We start from the raw sequence: 20,305 nt of genomic DNA on the forward strand, positions 1-20,305 counted from the left end.
TATATATATATATATATATATATATATATATATATATATATATATATGTATATATATATATATATATATATATATATGTATATATATATATATATATATATATATATATATATATATATATATATATATATATATATATTTCATCAACTTCAAACTGTTTAATTCTCGACGGTCTGGCAAAAACGTGCCGGTGTTACGACGAATTCAGTGCCCCCTAGGATTGATGTGTCCTCGGTGGATGTGCGCATGCGCTTGCAACCAACCTTGCGATCTGCCAACGGGAGTGTGTGATTCCTCGCTCACGACCTCGCGTAACCTGTCATTGCAATCCGAGCAGCGCCTGCTGCAACGTGAACGTGCGGTCTGCTGCAAACGGGAGCGAGTTTATTGCTTCTGGACGGAAAATGTTTGTGCAAGCTTGTGATTTCAGCGATTCTACATCCAGAACACATTGTTTAAACACAGTCACAACAACAACAACTATATATTGTGTTTCTTCAAATGTGTATAAATGAGCTAGTTACTTACTCTTATTAGGACGTTAGTATTGTATGTACTCTTACTATATTGTGATTATCGAACTGTGTACATGGACATATTTTAGTAAAAGTTGCTCTGAAGGTATTGTATATTTTATCTGCTCTTACTGCATTGTGAAATATGTATATTTTGTGAGAGCTGTAAGTCGCCCTGAGTGAGGGCGTCTGCTAAGAAAATGAATAAGAAAAAGAAGAAAAACAACAACAACAAAACGCAACGGTAATTAAATGAAGTCTTGTGACGAATTGTACCAGTATGTTTCACAGAGCACAATAAACACATTGAAACACTCTCGTTTATATTTATTTATTTTTATTACTACAGAGGTAATCTACTACGTGTAAATTAACCCAGTTATTTTATAATTCAGTTAAATGCAGTACAGTCTTCTAAATGTTTATTTACTTATTTATTTGTAAGCAATTTAATTCCTGCTGACAGTGTTGTGAGGAGCGTGCAGTAGCAGAAAAGATTCTGGAAACTTGTACATAAATACTTTAGTTTATTTCTCATTGAAGAACATATTTTTCTTTTAAAATATTACTTGGTACTGTTTTTTTTGTCTGTTAATATTTAAGTGAGAAGTTTCTTTTTGTTTGTTTTATTCAGGAATTATTTCTTAAATCGTGAAGTCACGCCCGTGACGAGGACAATAGAAACATGGTTAGTAAAAAAAAAAAAAAAAAAATAGAAGTAGAAATGTTTCAATTATGATTCGATTTGTAACGTTTGATTTCCATATGAAATACTGAGAGAAGATGAGTGTATTATGTTAATTTATCAAATGAACAGCAGGGCATTGCAACGTATTCGATTGTATAATGATGAGTGTAGTAAATGTATTAAAAACCTATTTTAACTCTTTTGATCTAGTCATCTTAACGAAGATTATGGATCCAACAATGTACAGGGAAATATTACTGTACAAGACAATGGGAAAATACCCCGAGAAGGCCAGGAAGGGGGGAAAATTCATCATCCGGAGGCGTGCAGGACAATATGTGGTTCAAGGTAATTCAAAGCTTGGATGGGTTGCAAATGCTATAAATTCAAATTAAATTAAATTTCACAAAACCCCAAAATGTATAGCTAACTTACCTGGAGAGGTGGTGGTGGCGCTATTTGCCAAATAAATAATAGGCTAATATTATTTTTGTTGCTTTACCGTGTTGATGACCATTCGTTAATGGGTAAGGGCGTCTGCTAAGAAATAAATAATAATAATAATAATAATAATAATAATAATAATAATAATAATAATAATAATAATAATAATAATAATGTCTAAGGTATCTTCACTACAACGAAAACATAATTAGCCAACGTAACTTATTTTCAGCAACAGATGCTACTGTAATCGTATTAGCCTAATAATATATTGTTGGATAGCTGTATATTAACTTTGTAGTTCACCAAACCTTTCGTTTAACAAAACTCAGAGATATTCATCCCTAGTAACCAATCTCACTTAGAAAAAAGCAGGCACGGCTAACTACAGGACTACGGGTGAAAATCACTGCCATAGCTGAATATGTGTTTACAACCCTGTCTACATGTTTTTTTTCCTTATTATTTTCTTTTGTTTATTAGATGGAGAGCTCTATTATATATGTAAGAAGGGTACAGAGCCATCAATGAAGGTGAAGGTGGTCAAAGGCACTGAAGAGGCAGACAGTCTCTTCCTGGAATTTCATGCAAGTGCTATAGGGGCACACTGTGGCCAACACAGAACCAGAGAGGCAATTTCCTCCAGATATTACTGGCCTGGAATGGGTTCCAGTATTGATAATTGGGTGGGTGCTTTTTGAGTGCTGTACATGACCTACACCAGTATCCAATACAATAACTAGGGAGATCAATCGGTTTTTGGTTATAAAAATTAATAAATGAAAAGGAAGTTTAAACAACAGCTCAACTGAGTTTTCTTAACATTGAAAAATCTTACACTGTGTTATAAACTTTAAAAACATTTTTATGCAAGTGCCATCCTGTTAGATGCTATGAGACTGACACCAGCTGTTTGCTATATACCTGGTAACATTTCATCAAATTAACAAAAATATTTTCCAATAATTCACAGTTTGGTAACATAATATGAAAGCAACATGTCGCGGAATTCTAAATAAAAGGAAGAGAGACTGCGAGTTCCAAACACACAGGCCTTTATTTCTTAAGTTTGCAAACTGAAAACACTCTCAACACACAGGGTGCTAGATAATCATCGAGCAGTGTTTCAACATACAGAGTTAGATCAGTTTCTTATATACCTTAAAACTGTCAGCAAGGCAGAGGGTTAGCCAATGATGATTCAGATATTAGCATATAAGGAAAAACAACTTATTATTATTATTATTATTATTATTTATTTCTTAGCAGACGCCCTTATCCAGGGCGACTTACAATCGCAAGCAAATACAAATACATTCAAGTGTTACAATATAAGTCATACAATAAGAACAAGAAATACAATAATTCTCAAGTGTGACAAACCACAATTCAATAATACAGCAGATAATAGTGAAAGTTACATCAGGATAACTTATAACTGTGCATACCTGGCATATAGCTAAGCAAACAGATAACAGGATGGGTGGTTTGGGTGTACGTACAAAGAAACAAGTCTGGCTCATCCTGTTATCTTCACAGCCACAGCTGCAGTGTAGGCATCTTGCGGTTCCTTGTAACAAACTTTATCTTAGGCAAAGCATACAAGGTTATGCGAGCAAGGTTATAGGAGTACAAAATGCCAGTACATTATGTCGAGCCAATTCTATTTTTCTGTAACATATTCTATTACAAGCTGCCGTCCCGAGAGCCAGAGGGGGTGGAGCTGCAGTCCCGAGAGCCAGAGGGGGTGGAGCTGCCGTCCCGAGAGCCAGAGGGGGTGGAGCTGCAGTCCCGAGAGCCAGAGGGGGTGGAGCTGCAGTCCCGAGAGCCAGAGGGGGAGGAGCTGCCGCCGCCCGAGCAAGAGGGGAAAGAGGTGAAGAGCCCGCCTCCACCACAGCCCCGACCACCACCCCTGCGGTCCAGTCCGGCACCGCCGCTGTGTGCGGTCCCTCGCCCCTTGCTCCTGGACACCCTTCCGGTTTGCTTGGACCTCCCTTCGCTAGACCTGGAGCCCAGGAGTCTGCAGAACCGGTCACAGTTCTCCACCTGGTTCCATGCTCCGCTCCTCCCAAGCACCAAGACGTCGCTGCGCTGCTCCCAGACGGCGCTTGAGCTCCCCCTGGTCACTACTTTGCTCCCCCTGGGTGATTGGACGTCGCTGCACCGGGCCCCGGCTGCAGACCTCCAGTGCCCCGGTTGTCGCGCCGGTCGCCCCTGACAAACCAGTGGGGTCCCTCGTCACAGGTGCGCGGTCCCTACCTGGCGGGGCCAGAACATGGACCGGCCCACCCTCAAGTCCGCCCATGGAAGAGGGTGAAAAGAGACATTGATGGACTCGAGGGTGGGTGGTTGTGTTTTAGGGGAGGAGGTGGCCGTCGAATGGCCGGTGTCTTGAAAAGACAAGGGGGGGGGGATATGTGAGACAGCAGGGAGGGGGTTAAAGCCTCCCTGAAGAAAAACATGTGCGGAATGCACATTTGTTTAGTTTATTTGTTTTTGTTTATTGTTTAATTGTTTTGCCTTATCGTTGAATTTAATTTGTTAATTATTTTATTATTAATTATCCCCTGCACCTGGTAAATATTGTCAAATTAGGACCAGGTGCAGGGTATTTAAGGGAGGCAGTTAGTCTGCTCATGGCTGCTGAATAAAAGGAGGCAATAAGAGGTGCTCTGCTTCCGAGCAGTCAGGAGGAAAAGTAAGCGGTGTAAACCTGTGTGATATGGTCTGTTTGTGGTGTTGTGTTTGGTGGGGTGTCAGGGTGTTCCCGAAAGTTTAGTCACTGCTCAGAAAGAGCTAGGTGTTTATTTTGTTTTGTTTGTATTAAAAATAGCGCGTCAGCGCGGGAAAAAAAATCCATTCCTGTGTCTTGGGTTGTGGTTTTAAAGGGGCAACGAACCCGTGTGGGTGCGATTCGTTTTACTATATATATATATATATATATATATATATATATATATATATACATATATATATATATATATATACAGACGTGCTCAAATTTGTTGGTACCCCTCCACAAAAAATGAAGAATGCACAATTTTCTCTGAAATAACTTGAAACTGACAAAAGTAATTGGCATCCACCATTGTTTATTCCATATTTAATAGAAATCAGACTTTGCTTTTGATTTTTTATTCAACATAATATTGTAAATTAGAAAACAAATGAAAATGGCATGGACAAAAATGATGGGACCGCTAACCTAATATTTTGTTGCACAACCTTTAGAGGCAATCACTGCAATCAAACGTTTTCTGTAGCTCTCAATGAGACTTCTGCACCTGTTAACAGGTAGTTTGGCCCACTCTTCCTGAGCAAACTGCTTCAGCTGTCTCAGGTTTGATGGGTGCCTTCTCCAGACTGCAAGTTTCAGCTCTTTCCATAGATGTTCGATAGGATTCAGATCATAGAAGGCCACTTCAGAATAGTCCAATGTTTTGTTCTTATCTATTCTTGGGTGCTTTTAGCTGTGTGTTTTGTGTCATTATCCTGTTGGAGGACCCATGACCTGCGACTGAGACAGAGCTTTCTGACACTGGGCAGTACGTTTCGCTCCAGAATGCCTTGATAGTCTTGAGATTTCCTTGTGCCCTGCACAGATTCAAGGCACCCTGTGCCAGGCGCAGCAAAGCAGCCCCAAAACATAACCGAGCCTCCTCCATGTTTCACTGTAGGTATGGTGTTCTTTTCTTTGAAAGCTTCATTTTTTCGTCTGTGAACATAGAGCTGATGTGACTTGCCAAAAAGCTCCAGTTTTGACTCATCTGTCCAAAGGACATTCTCCCAGAAGGATTGTGGCTTGTCAATATGCATTTTAGCAAATTCCAGTCTGGCTTTTTTATGTTTTTCTGTCAAAAGTGGAGTCCTCCTGGGTCTTCTTCCATGGAGCCCACTTTCACTCAAAAAGCGACGGATGGTGTGATCAGAAACTGACGTACCTTCACCTTGGAGTTCAGCTTGTATCTCTTTGGCAGTTATCCTTGGTTCTTTTTCTACCATTCACACTATCCTTCTGTTCAATCTGGGGTCGATTTTCCTCTTGCGGCCGCGCCCAGGGAGGTTGGCTACAGTTCCATGGACCTTAAACTTCTTAATAATATTTGCAACTGTTGTCACAGGAACATCAAGCTGCTTGGAGATGGTCTTGTAGCCTTTACCTTTACCATGCTTGTCTATTATTTTCTTTCTGATCTCCTCAGACAACTCTCTCCTTTGCTTTCTCTGGTCCATGTTCAGTGTGGTGCACACAATGATACCAAACAGCACACCTGCTCTTTCCATGAAATAGACTGACAAGGTGAATCCTGGTGAAAACTATGAATCCTTATAGATGTAACCTGTTAAATCCACTTCAATCAGATGAATGTAGATGTAGATGAAGGGGAGACAGGTTAAAGAAGGATTTCTAAACCTTCACACAATTGAGACATGGATTGTGTATGTGTGTGTGTGACAGAAATACAATGAGTTCTGGTGATAAATCTTCCTCCCGACCTGTGAGGGCGCTAAAGAACGGGACGAGAAGTATCTGGAAGGGCTGGCCTGACAGTTCGTTTCCGGGACCGGGAAGTGGGTCAGCTTGGAAGGAAGCGAGACTCTGTTGTAAGACCATATTGATTTGACAGGTAAACGAGGGGCAGCTGCAAGTAATAAGGCAGCTGCAACCGTTTACCTAGATATCATGCAGGATTACATATAGGGGCCAGGGTAACGCTGTTCTTTTCCTTCGTTTGGGTTAAATGTTTGGAGAGAGAAGGATCGAGAGAGGAGCTCTGATTGTTAATAGAGAATAAGAGAAAGAATTACGTGTTGTGTTGTGTTGTGTGTGTCTGTGTAATTGTCTGAGTTTTTCACCACCAGACAGTTAAAGCACTACTCCGGAGCTGTCGCCAAGGGTCAGCACTATCCGGAGCACCACTGCACCATGTTTGCACTAAAGCACCATCACGAATGCACTCACCCAGGACTGGTGTCCGTCTGTTTGTTTTTGTTCAGGACTGTGCCTTGTTTATTGTTATCCCCGTGCGTTACACATTGTTGTGTATCGCCGGGGATTTAGTTATTTTTCGGTCACCAGACCTGGAAACGGAATAAAGCACTTTTTCACTGGAATACCGTTGTCTGCCTGTCACTCCTGCACCGCATCACCGCTACACCTGTTACCCTTACCAGGCACTTTGCCACAGTGTGCCATTCAGAGGGTAAATGGGCAAGACAAAAGATTTACAGTAAGTGCCTTTGAACGGGGTATGGTAGTAGGTGCCAAGCGTGCCGGTTTGAGTGTGTCAAGAACTGCAACGCTGCTGGCTTTTTCTCTCTCAACAGTTTCCCGTGTGTATCAAGGATGGTCCACCACCCAAAAGACATCCAGCCAACGGCAGGCCAGTGGTCGAAAACGGCTCATTGATGAAAGAGGCCAAAGGAGACTGACACAAATTGTGCAGAGCAATAGACGGGCTACAGTTAGTCAACTGACAATCCAGTACAACATTGGTGCCGAAAGACCCATAAAAGAATGCACAACTCGTCCTACCTTGACACGAATGGGATATGGCAGCCGACGACCTAACAGTTCCACTTCTTTCAGCAAAACACAAGAAACTGCGGTTGCAGTGGGCTAAGGAAAGAAAACACTGGACACTGGAGGATTGGAAAAACATTGCCTGGTCTTATTAATCCCAGTTCCTGCTGTTTCACGCTGATGGGAGGACTAGGGTATGGAGAAAACCACATGAGTACATGCATCCATCATGCCACGTGTCAACATTGCAGGCTGGTGGTGGTGGTGTGATGGTGTGGGGTGTGTTTTCATGGCACACATTGGGCCCCTTGATAAAAGTGGAGCAACGTTTGAATGCCACAGGATATCTGAACATCATTGCCAATCAGGTGCATCCCATCTGCTAATGGATTTTTTCAGCAGGATAATGCCCCATGCCACAAGGCTAGGATTTATCCAGGAATGGTTCCACGAACATGACAGTGAATTCAGCTTACTGCAGTTGCCTGCCCAGTCACCAGATCTCAATCCAATTGAGCATCTGTGGGATGAGATGGAACGAGCTATTCAGAGTAGAGATCCACTACCAGCCAACTTGACACAACTGTGGGAAGCATTGGAGTCAACATGGGCCAGCATCCCTGTGGAACACGTTCGGCACCTTGTAGAGTCCATGTCCTGACGAATTGAGGCTGTTCTGAGAGCAAAAGGGGGTGTAACTCAATGTTAGGAAGGTGTTCCTAATGTTTTGTACACTCAGTGTATATAAACTAAATAACTTTTTTTTCTCAATAAATTCAACCAATGACAGCCACATTATTATTATTATTATTATTATTATTATTATTATTATTATTATTTTTCTTTCTTTCTTTCTTTCTTTCTTTCTTTCTTTCTTTCTTTCTTAGCAGACACCCTTATCTCGGATGACTTACAATTGTTACAAGATATCACATTATACATTATTTCACATTATACAGATCATATTATTTAAAAAAAAATTCTCATCATTACAGAAGCATTGCAATTGCCAATTTGACGATACTGTCTGTCTTCGCATTAATCTGTCTGTCTGTCTGCATTGCCACTGAAGATCATTTGGGTAGGCTCCTTGCCGTTGTAAGAAAATAAAGGGATAATTTTTTTAACGGAGCCGAAATGCTTGACTTTACATTAGTTTTGCTTTATTAATCTTTAGGTGAATTCCCCCAGCGCCTGCTACTATCTTATTTGTATAGTGCTGCTCTTGCCAAAGAGTGTATTTGCCTACTGAAGCTATGAGAGAGATAGAGGGACAGGGAGATAGACACACACACACACACACACACATACACACAGATATGGAAATGCCTCAGGACGGAGATACAGGATGAACAAGAGTTCCAGAACTGGGTGACCCGGGTGCGGGGCAAGGAGAGGTTTGTGCTGGTGGGGGAATGCGGGGAGGACAGCGAAGAAAGCAGGGGAGGGGAGCAAAAGGAGAAGGAGAAGGAGGAGATCAACCAGGAGAACAAAAGCAGAAACATTCCTCGCGGTGATCCGGGACCTTTTTGGAATTGCACTCGCGGAGCACGCTCCCAAGTGTCGCCTATCCTGGGAATTTGAAGATCCAGCCCGTGGAATTCCAGGCACCGGGAGAAAAGGGATTGCAGGACGCGGGCTTGGAGTATAATGAGGAATTGATTGAAGGGACGGCTTACAGAGCCTTGCGAAGCCACAGGTTGAAGCTTTAAAAACAAAGCAGTCTTGCCAAAGCGGGGTGTCCCTGGAGGCAGACTGTACAGAGGCACAGAGGACATGCATCTTAAGAACATAAGAAAGTTTCCAAACGAGAGGAGCCCATTCGGCCCATCTTGCTCGTTTGGTTGTTAGTAGCTTATTGATCCCAGAATCTCATCATGCAGCTTCTTGAAGGATCCCAGGGTGTCAGCTTCAACAACATTACTGGGGAGTTGGTTCCAGACCCTCACAATTCTCTGTGTAAAAAAGTGCCTCCTATTTTCTGTTCTGAATGCCCCTTTATCTAATCTCCACTTGTGACCCCTGGTCCTTGTTTCTTTTTTCAGGTCGAAAAAGTCCCCTGGGTCGACATTGTCAATACCTTTCAGTATTTGGAATGCTTCTATTAGATCAGATCTTACAGCATGAGCAGCCAGCATGCCTCAGGTCTACAACCCTGAGGGCAAGCACTCTCGAACCCTCTCCTGCACTGCAACCTGCCTCCCTCTCCCTGGGTTTCGACTTCTGAGATCTCAGCTCCTGAGTACAAGGAGCTGCCTAAACCCAAGCCCCCCTGCCTCGAACAAAGCCTCAGCCCCAGTGCTAGAACCCGAACAGCCTCTCAGACTAGCTGCCTCGGAACCCAAGCGGCCTCAAGCCTCAGAAACCGGTGGTGCCTTCTTTGCAGGAATCGGTTTTGGAACCCTGTAGAACAGGCAATGGTTGGTGGGAGGGACCGGGCGGATACCCAAGATGCCCAAGGAGAAAGCAGGGGAATCCCTTCAGTCCCCCGGTCAAGGGCCCACAGTTTCCCCGTGGTCCTCTTCATTTTCAGGCAGACGTTTTTTTGCAGGGGCCCGGAAAACGCAAGCGGACGGAGGAGAAGGAGATCTTGAAGGACCCACAGCTCTCTTCTGCCCCTCTATCTACACTGCAACTAAATAAATAAAAAAATGAAAAAAAAACTTTAATACGGAAATATACACTAGAATTCTGCTTCGTAGTCGAATAATGTTAATAACTGCTGAATAATGTTACATTAACATATTGCAATTTACTTAATATTGGCTTAATACAACTGTATTTGTAGATTAATTTTAGTGTATATTTCCATATTATTAATCTAAGGATTTTACACTAACAACTATTTAAGTATCATTATTAAGTTGGTGTTTCAATTTAGTGAGGTAGTGTGTGTGTGTGATTAGTACCAGGTATTGTGGTTATTTGAATAGAGGTTGATTTGCAATTTGTGATTAGTACCAGGGAGTGTGGTTAATTAACTTGAATAGAGGTTGTTTTGCAATTGGATTGGTCTCCACACAGCCTCCTGTAGTGGTGTGATCCTATTGAAGTGTGTGAAAGTATTGTCTCTAGAGCAGTACGCAGCTGTGCCAGTTCCCTTGCAAAGTGAGGTGGAACCTGTGAATCTACTAGTGGTCAGTCTACAGGTAACCAGGGTCTGAGGCAGATAGGTAAGTTCCTGCTTCAAGTAATTTTAAATTAACTACATTCAGTAACATTGTAAGGTGGTGTTTGAATTAGGTTAGGTAGTGTGTGATTAGTACCAGGTGAGAGTGGTTAAATTGAATAGAAGTTGATTTGCTATTTGATTGGTTTCCACAGTTTAGCTGTTCTTTTCCCACCCAGCTGTTATATTAATCAGGCAGGCTATTTCCACGCCAGCACGAAGCACCAGCTAACCGAAGGGCCTCAACAAGAGAGCCGGGAGTCTAGCTGTGGGAGTCTAGCTGTGGGAGTCCAGCGAGGGGAGGCCTGTGCCGAGACGCTGTTGGAATAGATCCGAACCTAACGGCACTCTGGAAGATGCCATCTACTAGTCAGGTCTGTACCCTCCACCCCACCACTCCCTTTGTGCCTATTTGGCTTGCCTGTCCTGCTATGACTGTCTCTCACATCCCTGTTCTGTCCTCTCACCCTCGTCCTCTGCCCTCTCTCTGCCTCTGCTCCCCCAACCCCTCTAACCTCATCCCTCTGCCTCCCCCCCCCCTCCCGCACACTCTCTGGTGCACTCTGGAACTGTCACTCTTCTGCTAACAAAGCTGATTTCATCTCTGCCTTTGCCTCCCACCTCTCTCGATTTCCTTGCTCTCACTGAAACCTGGCTGTCCCCTGATAACACTGTAACTCCTGCCGCCCTGTCCTCTCTCTACGTCCTGTCCCATACCCCGCATCTCACTAGATGGGGAGGTGGGACTGGCCTTCTTCTCTCTCCCTCCTTACTCTTTTCTGTCCCCTCCGACCTCTCCGCATTCTTTGTTAATACCTTTGAATTTCATGCCGTCCAACTAACCTCTCGCTGTCAACTCCTGCTAATTGTACTGCACCGCCCCCCTGGACCTCTCGCTCACTTTCTCGATGAACTCGACTATCTACTCTCCTCCCTCCCCTCTCTGTCACTGATGGGGAGACCAGCACTGCGGGGAACAGGAGTTCCTGCTCTGGGCCCATGCGCTCCTCCAGAAACCTGCTCAGAAACTGGGAGAGTGCTGGACAGAGGGATGCCCGGAGATCACTCAGCACCTTCTCCAGGAAACACTCTGATCTAATATTCAGTGCAGGGGTTAAAACCCTGCTGGCTTTCCAACTAAAAAGGTTAAAATCAATTAAATGCCCCAGTTTAGTAAAACCGGCTTTAAAAAACAAAGTGGATAAAAAAAAAACAGAGCTAAAAACCTTGCATTTAAAAATGGGGTTAAAAAACAGGGGCTCTTCAAAAACCCACTGTGTGCTCTGTGATTCTTCTGACCTTGTGATCTTTAAAAGTCTCCAAGCATTTAACAGATTCTTATAAAAACCCTCCAACCCTGCATCACTAAAACAATCAAGAGATATTAAAAACAAATGTCTGTCAAAATCCAGCCTCCCTGTCTTTTGCAATAAACAAAATGCCAGGTCTCTCCAGCTCAGCTGTGGGGTGTACAACAGTCTCTGAGCAGCCTGCAGCCTAAACGCTGCCATCCTGCTAGGGATATCAATGAGCCCCTGTCCTCCCTCCTCAAGGGGGAGATACTAAACAGCGGGGTGCAGCCAGTGATGCCCATTCCAAAAAAACTGCACCAGGCATTTCTGTATCTCATTTAAAAAACCAGGGGAGGATCCAGGCACACCAGCTAATGCCAAAGCGTGGAGGCGACAAGATTATTAATGATGAGGACCCTGCTCCTGAAGGAGAGCCGAGAGAGGAGCCACTGCCAGCTCTGCAGCCTACCCTTCACCCTGTCCAGCAGCCCCTCCCAGTTCTGCTGCATGAACTGTTCATTCCCAAAATAAATACCTAAAAGTTTGACCCCAGTTTTATTCCAGCTTAAAACTGAAGGCTGTAATGGAGGGGGGGGAGGGGGTATCCTCCCAGCTGCCAATCCAGCTAGTTTCTCCCTCAGCTGATGTAACAGGGGCTCTATAGAGAGGGCATAGAGCACCCCTGAGAGGGAGCAGCCCTGCCGTATCCCTCTCTGCACAGGGGACAGTCAGACCGTTATTAATTTTCACAGCACTAAAAACATTGTGATAAAGGAGTCTTATAAAAGAAGTAAAAACAGTGCCAAAACCAAAAGCTTTTAAAACATGAAACAGATACTCATGGTCAACTCTATCAAAAGCTTTTTCCTGATCAAGCGAAATTAAACCAAAATCAACATAAAATTTGGACACATTAAAAACATCTCTTAATAAAAACAAATTATCAAAAATCGATCTCTCGGGCACACAATGTGACTGGTCTGTGTGCACCACTGATCCTGTGTTGGTCTTTAGGCGATTAGCAAGAGCCTTGGAAAGCAGCTTGTAATCGGAGCACAGCAAGGAGACAGGGCGCCAGTTCTTGATGTTACAGAGGTCTCCTTTCTTGGGTAGCAGTGTTATCACTGCCCTGCGGCAGCTCAGCGGCAGCTCCCCATCCCGAACACATTCCTACAGGACCTGGTACGGGTCCTCACCAAACAGAGCTCCAGAACTTCTGATAGAATTCAGCAGGCAGTCCATCCAGTCCGGGAGCCTTCCCTTTGGAGAGCTGCGCCACGGCCGCAGTGAGCTCTGGGAATGCCAGTGGAGTGTCCAGTCTGCTGCTCTCCTCCTTGTCCAGGCTGGAGAGACCCTGGAGAAGCCACTCCATCTCTCCCGGGTCGCAGCCCTCAGCCTTGTAGAGATCAGAATAAAAGCTCACTGCAGCATGCCTGAGCTCCGCAGGGCTGGAGACCTCTCTCCCCCCGGGCAGCCTCAGACAGCACATTGTCTTCCTCTCTCTGCTGTCTTCCTCTCTAGGCCGAAGAAGAAGGCTGTGGGGGCGTCCATATCTTTGAGTTCAGTAAAGCGGGCTCTGAGCAGAAAGCCCTTCACCTTCTTCTCTAACAGGCTGCCCAGGAGCTGCCTCCTCTGCTGCAGGCCCCGATATGCCCCCTCATCGCTCTCGCTGGCCAGCTGGCTCGCAAACTCAACAATCTCTCTCTCCAGCTCACTGACCACTGCATCCACTGACCTGGTGACATTTTGTGTGTATTGTTGACAGAAAAGTTTTATTTGAATTTTCCCTATATCCCACCACTGTCTTAAACTACTATAATTAGTTTTTTCATTTTGCCAATTTTTCCAAAACAATTCAAAGTAATCAGTGAAGTTTTTGTCCTGTAGCAGATTGTTGTTAAAGTGCCAATATGAATTTGAATGTGATTTGATTGGTAGTAAAACAGTGACGGAAACAAAGTGATGACCAGAAAAGCTACTGTATGCTATACTACTAGTGAATTTGTTAATATGCTGTTGTGGAGTATAGAACCTATCCAGGCGTGCCCCTGACAGCTGATTTTGATTACATTTGATCCAGGTATATTGTCTACTTGTGGGTTGAAAAATCCTCCAAATGTCCACCAGGTCAAAAGTTTTTAATAGAGTGGCCAGCTCCCTGACAGATTGGGGATGGGGTTCCCTGTGGTTTCAATCTTTATTAATATCCATAGTACAATTAAAATCTCTCCCCACCACGAGGAAAGTATCCATACTGCAACCCCTGAGTACCTGACTGAGCTTTTTATAAAATAAAATCTTCTCCTCCCCAACATTTGGCGCACGTGTTTTATCTGTACTTTTAAAAGTTGACCTTGAATAATCTCCTCAATAGATAAAATATCTGCCCCAAATCCTGGAGAAAATAAAACAGCAACCCCAGCACTAAAATTAGAACTGTGGCTTCAAATACAGTCTCCCCTCCACTCAGATTGCCAGTGAGACTGATTACTGCTGTCCGAGTGTGTCTCCTGCAATAAAATCACGTTTGAACGCTTGCTGTTTAAAAAATCAAATAATTGTGTTTTTTTTATTAAAATCCCTGTACCCGTTCACGTTAAAAGAGCCTAAAATAATTTTCTCCATTGATAAAAATAGATTATTCAAAAATAACAAACACGTTAAAATAAAAATGTTCTTAATAAAATTAGCCATAAAAAATGTTTAGATGCGGCTAACGTTTTCCAAACTAAGCTGACATATATTTTAAGCCTGAACCTCTTTTTCTGTTCAAACTCATTTATAGACGATTTCCCTAATATTAAGTCTGCAGAACACAAAAACAGTTTCTGGTCTGGGAAGATGGATTTAATGTCTACTCGCCTCTTACCTTTTGTTATTATTATTATTTATTTCTTAGCAGACGCCCTTATCCAGGGCGACTTACAATTGTAACAAGATATCACATTATACATTATTTCACATTATACAGAAATCACATTATTTTTACATACAATTACCCATTTATACAGTTGGGTTTTTACTGGGGCAATCTAGGTAAAGTACCTTGCTCAAGGGCAACAGCAGTGTCCCCCACTGGGGATTGAACCGACAACCCTCCGGTCAGGAGTCCAGAGCCCTAACCACTACTCCACACTGCTGCCCAAGAAAGTCTTTCAAGAAAGTCTCTGATATCTTTCAGTGAATACAGTTTCCCCCTTTGGCTGGCTGTGATGTCAGAGAGCTGCGAGGTGTCAGAGAGCCCGTCCTCCCATCCATCCTCGTCCGATCCCGTCGATCCGTCCTCCTCCTCGCCCGCAGAATCACCATCAGCCGCCGGCATCTCCACTACCGACCCAGCAGGCTGAGGAGTCTCATCACTGGGGGGAACGCCAACAGGGCCTACCTGAGCCCCGAGGCTATCCCCCCCAACACCGCTCCCTTCCAGCACCGGGTCCTCAGACACGAGATCCGCGGGATGAGAGACGCGTTTCTCTTGTCCTTCAGACCCGGCACTCGGCTCCACCACAGCGGAGGGTTGAGACCCTACGCCGCTGTCGTGAGAGTCCATAAGGGGCCCCCACACAGACTCGTCCTCACCTGTCGCTAGGTAGGCAGCAGCAGGAGATGTTCTTTTTTTAAGTTTTCTTTTTTTATGACTGCAGTGTACACCCCCTCCTTGTCTGCGTCGGCTGGCGCTGCAGACCCCAGTTCGGCTGCAGCCGCGCTGGTACCCGGCTCCTCCGCTCTCTTCCTCTGGGGCTGCGGCTCAGGTCTCGGCGGCTCCTCCACCTCCGCTCTCTGAACAACCCCGGCCACCTCCCTGTCACCACTACGACTACTTGTCCTGCTTCAGTTTGTAGCTTGGGGCAGGTCCGTTTAAGGTGTCCCTGTTCTCCGCAAGAAAAACATTTAAAAATCTCAGTGCTGGCAAAAACAACATAATCCCTGCCCTCTACATTAAAACGCCAAGCTACATTTAAACTTTTTTCCGGGTTATCAAGCAGTACAAATACTTGTCTCCTAAAAGACATGACATGTTTAATCTCTGGATTTTTACATCCAAGGGGAATCATTTTGATCGGTGACATTATTTTACCGTATCTGGAAAGTTTTCTTTCAGTCAATGAATTATTAATAAAAGGGGGAATATTTGACAATATTACTTTGGTAAGAGGCGTAGATAATGGTGTTACAGTTACCAAAGAATCATTCAACATAAATCCATCTTCCACAATTTTGTTAACCAGATTTTCTTGGTTATGGAAAATGACTATAGCTTTGTTCATCCGTGAGGCGGATTTGATCTTTTCAAAACCGTGGCGCCTAGTAAGCCCCCCCAACCCACCGGAGTGGGAGCCCATCTTTGAGCACACACAGGCTAAAACATTTAAAAAGTACTAAGATTACAAACAAAACTTTTTAAAAAACGTTTAATAAATATATAATAAATAAATATAGAAGTAAATGGCGATAAGATCACCAGTACCAATCTCACACAGCTCACAAACCCTGCTTGCACCTCCCACAATCCTCATAGAGAGACAGAGAGAGAGAGAATTGAATTTAAATCCATTTATTGAACAACACAAAAGAAAAACAACAAGTCATTAAAGTAACATAAATAAAACTAGTAAATTCCAGCACTGGTCATAATAGAACAAGAATAAACCACAGATAAATAACTGAAACATTCTAAAAATAGCAAAAAAAACTAAAAACACACAAACATTTAAAAAAATTAAAAATTAGCATGCCATCTTCACCCACTGCACACACCCCATCCTCAATACACCACCTCATCATAAAATTATCCATGTCATTCATCATGCTGTAATAAGAAAAATCAACTTTCACCCTGGTTACAACCAGAACTCTAAAGACACACAGGGCATCATCTATACCAGTGCTAGATAGTCTGTTTTACGGGATTTTAAAATCGCCAGCTTCGCTTGACCCAGGAGAAAATTAATCAGGGCACACCGATGACGATATTTAAAAGAATACTTAATACTTAAAATTAATAACTCTTTAGTAAAATGCACCCCGAGGTTCATCAGCAGGCCTTCTAGAAAAATAAAAAAAGGCCGGAGTCGTGGGCAGTCTGTAAAAAGGTGAAACACAGTTTCCACGGCGGGGCAGAAGGGGTACTGCTCCACCACACCTGGGTCAACTCGGCTCAGCCAGCGGTTCGTGGCAACAATACCATGCAACACTCGCCACTGCAGGTCCCCGGAGCGCTTGGGCAGAGGCAGCTTGTACAGCACCCTCCCGGACGGCCGCACAGACTCCTCCATCGCCAGGTGAGCCCTCCACTTGGTGTCATTCAGGTCGTTAAGTCTGAGATCATGCCAGGTCTTAACCACAGTGCTGTACAGCTGCCTCTTCTCTGCAGGTTGGTCTTTTCATCCAGGGATAACAGCATCCCATGTCGCTCCCCCCTCCTCCTCCTCCAGCAGCGCAGGGGAGAGCAGCACTGAGGGAAAATCAGGCTCACGCTCCGGGGCCTGCCTCTCTGAGAAGCACCACGCCACGAACTCCAATGCTGCTGGGTTCAGGAAGGCTCGGATCTCTCCCAACACCCTCTCTATGAAGCGCACCGAGTGCAGGCCCAACACTGCAGTTAACTCGGCCCCACTCTTCCATCACCACTCAGTCCAATCTACCAGGTGACCCAGGGTGGTGACTCCGGCCTGTAAAAACACTAAAAAAAAAGCTGTTTAGAATTAAAAGCATCAATGTTAAAAATTCTATTAAAAAACAAAGGCTCCTCAAAAATAAAACATGTACAGAGGCTTTCATCTGTCCTTAAAATCTTAATTAACCCCCAGGCATTTAACATGTTACTGTAAAAGCTTTCCAGCTCAGTTCTAATAACTTTATTGGGTCATTAAAAACAGCTGTCTGTCTAAGCCATGCCTCTCCAGCTCAGCTCAGGGGTGTACAGCAGTCTCTGGGCTGCCTGCAATCTGAACGCAGTAACTCGGGAGGGGATGTCAATCAGTCCCTGCCCTCCTTCATCTCGGGGCAGGTACAGTACTGCTGGTTTCAGCCCGTGGTTTCCATCCTAAAAAAAAATAACTAGTTTTTTCTGGACCTGCTCCAGCAGCCCTGGGGGAGGGTCCAGACACATTAATCTGTGCCACAGCATGGACGCTACCAAGTTGTTAATCACAAGGACCCTCCCCCTGAAGGAGAGGCGGTTTAGCAGCGACTGCCAGCTCTGTAGCCTTCCTGCTACCTTCTCCAGCACCCCCTCCGAGTTTTGCTGCATGAATGCCTCAGTTCCTAAGTACACCCCCAGCACTTTTAGTCCAGTTCTGTTCCACTCCAGCATCTGTGGCAGGGAAGGAGGAGACTTTCTCAGCCAGCTCCCTGCCAGGAACGCTCCACTTTTGGCCCAATTCACCCGCGCTAAGGAGGCTCTTTCAAAGCCCCTCATGCATGACTCCAGCACCGCCACATCTTTATCACTGGTTACAAACACATTCAGGTCATCAGCATACGCTGAGAGACGGATGGGCTGGGTGGAGGGGAGGGCAGGTATGGCCAGGCCAGCGAGAGGCTCCCTCAGCTAGTGTTGCAGCGGTTCAATGGAGATGGCATAAAGCATCCCCCACAGAGAGCAGCCCTGTCTAATCCCTCTCTGCACTGGGAAGGGCTGGCTCAGACAATTACTAATCTTGACAAGGCTAAAAATATTAGAATATAAAATTTTAATATAAGAAATAAAAACAGGACCAAAACCAAATGCCTCTAGGGTGCGAAATTAAAAGCCATGGTCTACCCTGTCAAAAGCCTTCTCCTGGTCAAGCGACATCAGCCCAAAATCTAAGTTAAAAAGCTTAAATACATTAAAAAGATCTCTGATTAAAAACAAATTATCAAAAATTGAGCGTTTTGGTACACAGTATGTCCGGTCACTGTGCACCACAGTACCCATACACTCCCTAAGACGGTTGGCCAGAGCTTCAAAAAGACCTTATAATCGCAGCACAGCAACGACACAGGATGCCAGTTCTTCAGCTCACAGAGGTCTCCTTTTTTGGGTAGTAAAGTCAGTACTGCCCTGCGGCAGCTCAGAGGCAGCTCTCCCTCCGCCACACATTCATTCAGCACCTGGTATAGATCATTTCCAATGCAGCTCCAGAAATGTTTATAGAATTCAGCAGGCAGCCCATCCAGCCCAGGTGCTGTTCCATTGGAGAGCTGTGTGACGGCGGTTGTGAGCTCCTCCAGTGTGATGACGGTGTCCAGGCCGCGGCTTTCCTCCTCACCCAGGTGAGGGAGACCTTCCAACAGCCGCTCCGTCTCCTGCTGGTCGCAGCCCTCAGCCTGGTACGGATCTGAATAAAATGTCACCGCGGCCTGACGAAGTTCCGCAGGGCTGGAGACCTCTCTCCCCCCGGGCAGCCTCAGTGTAAGCGCCCTCTCTCCCCCCGGGCAGCCTCAGTGTAAGCATTTGTTTTCTTTCAGCCTCTTTCTTCTCCAAGCTGAAGAAGAAGGTCGTGGGGGCGTCCATGTCTCTTAATTCCACAAATCTTGTTCTTACCAGGGACCCCTTGACCTTCTCCTCCAGCAGGCTGCCCAGGTGCTGTTTCCTCTCTTTTAAGATACAATAAGCCCCCTCCATGCTCCGACCGCCCAGCTCTCTCTCAAGCTCTAAAATTTCATTCTCTAGCTGGCTGGCCACTGCATTCAACTCACTAGTGATGTTCTGGGTGAATTGCTGACAGAATATTTTAATTTTAATTTTCCCCACATCCCACCGCTGTCTCAAATTAGAATAGCAACCCTTTTCTTTTCTCCACTTACTCCAAATAGTTTGAATATTTCTTTAAACTGTGTGTCTTGTAATAATTTAATGTTAAAGTGCCAACAGGATTTGGAGTGCTGTTTAGTGGGATGAATACTGCTGCCAATAATTCTATTAAGGTGGTGCTTTTGGGTGTAAAATCTATCTAACTGTGCTCCAGACAATTGACCATTATTTAATTTAATCCAAGTATATTGTTTAGATCGATTATGCAAATTTCTCCAGACAACTAAATCAAATTTTGTCAGCACTCAACCAGCTCTCTCGCAGATTGGGGATTGGGTTCATCATGATGTCTGTTATAATTAAAATCCAGCGTACAGTTAAAATCCCTTCCCACCAAAATAAAATGCTCTGGATCACACCTCTCTAAAATCTGGTTGAGTTTTTAAAAAAATAAAATCCTGTCCTTATACAAATTAGGAGCATACATATTAAAAAGATCAATAAAAACCCCATTTAATTTTAATTCAATTTTTAAAAGCCTCCCTTGTACAACTTCCTCTACAGACACCACGTCTACTCCCAGCCCCGGAGAGAATAAAACTGCCAGCCCCGCACTAACATTAGAGCCGTGACTTAAAATCACCTTCCCCTTCCACTCTGACAGCCCGTGCGCTTCAGTGCTGCTGTCAGAGTGGGTCTCCTGCAATAGAATAAAATTGGCTTTTTTAAACTCAATAAAATGAAATAATTGAGCTCTCTTAAAATCATCACGGCAACCATTTATATTTAAATAACTCAATAAAAACTTATCCATAAAGGAAGTAAAATAAAATGTCAATAAATAAATACAAAAAACAAGGGTAAAAGCTTTCGATTGCTCATCCATTTTTCTAGCAGTGCTTACAAACTTTTTCGAACAAAACCTCTTTTTC

The 20,305-nt window shown here is 44.2% G+C and overlaps 1 protein-coding gene across 2 annotated transcripts; it reads left to right on the top strand.

Moving 5' to 3' along the window:
- Window positions 1-300: 300 nt before the first annotated feature.
- LOC131728347 (protein PIP82-like) lies at window positions 301-4,534 on the top strand. 2 transcript variants are annotated; one of them, XM_059019367.1, is made up of 5 exons: window positions 301-759; window positions 1,150-1,203; window positions 1,414-1,551; window positions 2,131-2,333; window positions 3,341-4,534. In XM_059019367.1, the coding sequence occupies exons 3-5, from the start codon at window positions 1,431-1,433 to the stop codon at window positions 3,863-3,865; spliced, it is 849 nt and encodes a 282-aa protein (XP_058875350.1). In that variant the 5' UTR covers window positions 301-759; window positions 1,150-1,203; window positions 1,414-1,430; the 3' UTR covers window positions 3,866-4,534. The 2 variants fall into 2 exon arrangements, with proteins under 2 accessions (XP_058875350.1, XP_058875351.1); XM_059019368.1 differs by lacking the exon at window positions 2,131-2,333 and having other exon boundaries at window positions 302-759.
- The last annotated feature ends 15,771 nt before the right edge of the window (window positions 4,535-20,305 follow it).

Source organism: Acipenser ruthenus, unplaced genomic scaffold, assembly GCF_902713425.1.
Source record: "Acipenser ruthenus unplaced genomic scaffold, fAciRut3.2 maternal haplotype, whole genome shotgun sequence".
Lineage (NCBI taxonomy): Eukaryota > Metazoa > Chordata > Actinopteri > Acipenseriformes > Acipenseridae > Acipenser > Acipenser ruthenus.

What these genes read in the sequence shown, in the direction of transcription:
- LOC131728347 (XM_059019367.1), top strand. Translation starts at nt 1,431, where the DNA reads ATGGATCCAACAATGTACAGGGAAATATTACTGTACAAGACAATGGGA. An exon ending in AGGACAATATGTGGTTCAAG is followed by an intron (nt 1,552 to 2,130) that starts GTAATTCAAAGC and finishes TTTGTTTATTAG; the next exon opens with ATGGAGAGCTCTATTATATA. An exon ending in GTTCCAGTATTGATAATTGG is followed by an intron (nt 2,334 to 3,340) that starts GTGGGTGCTTTT and finishes TTCTATTACAAG; the next exon opens with CTGCCGTCCCGAGAGCCAGA.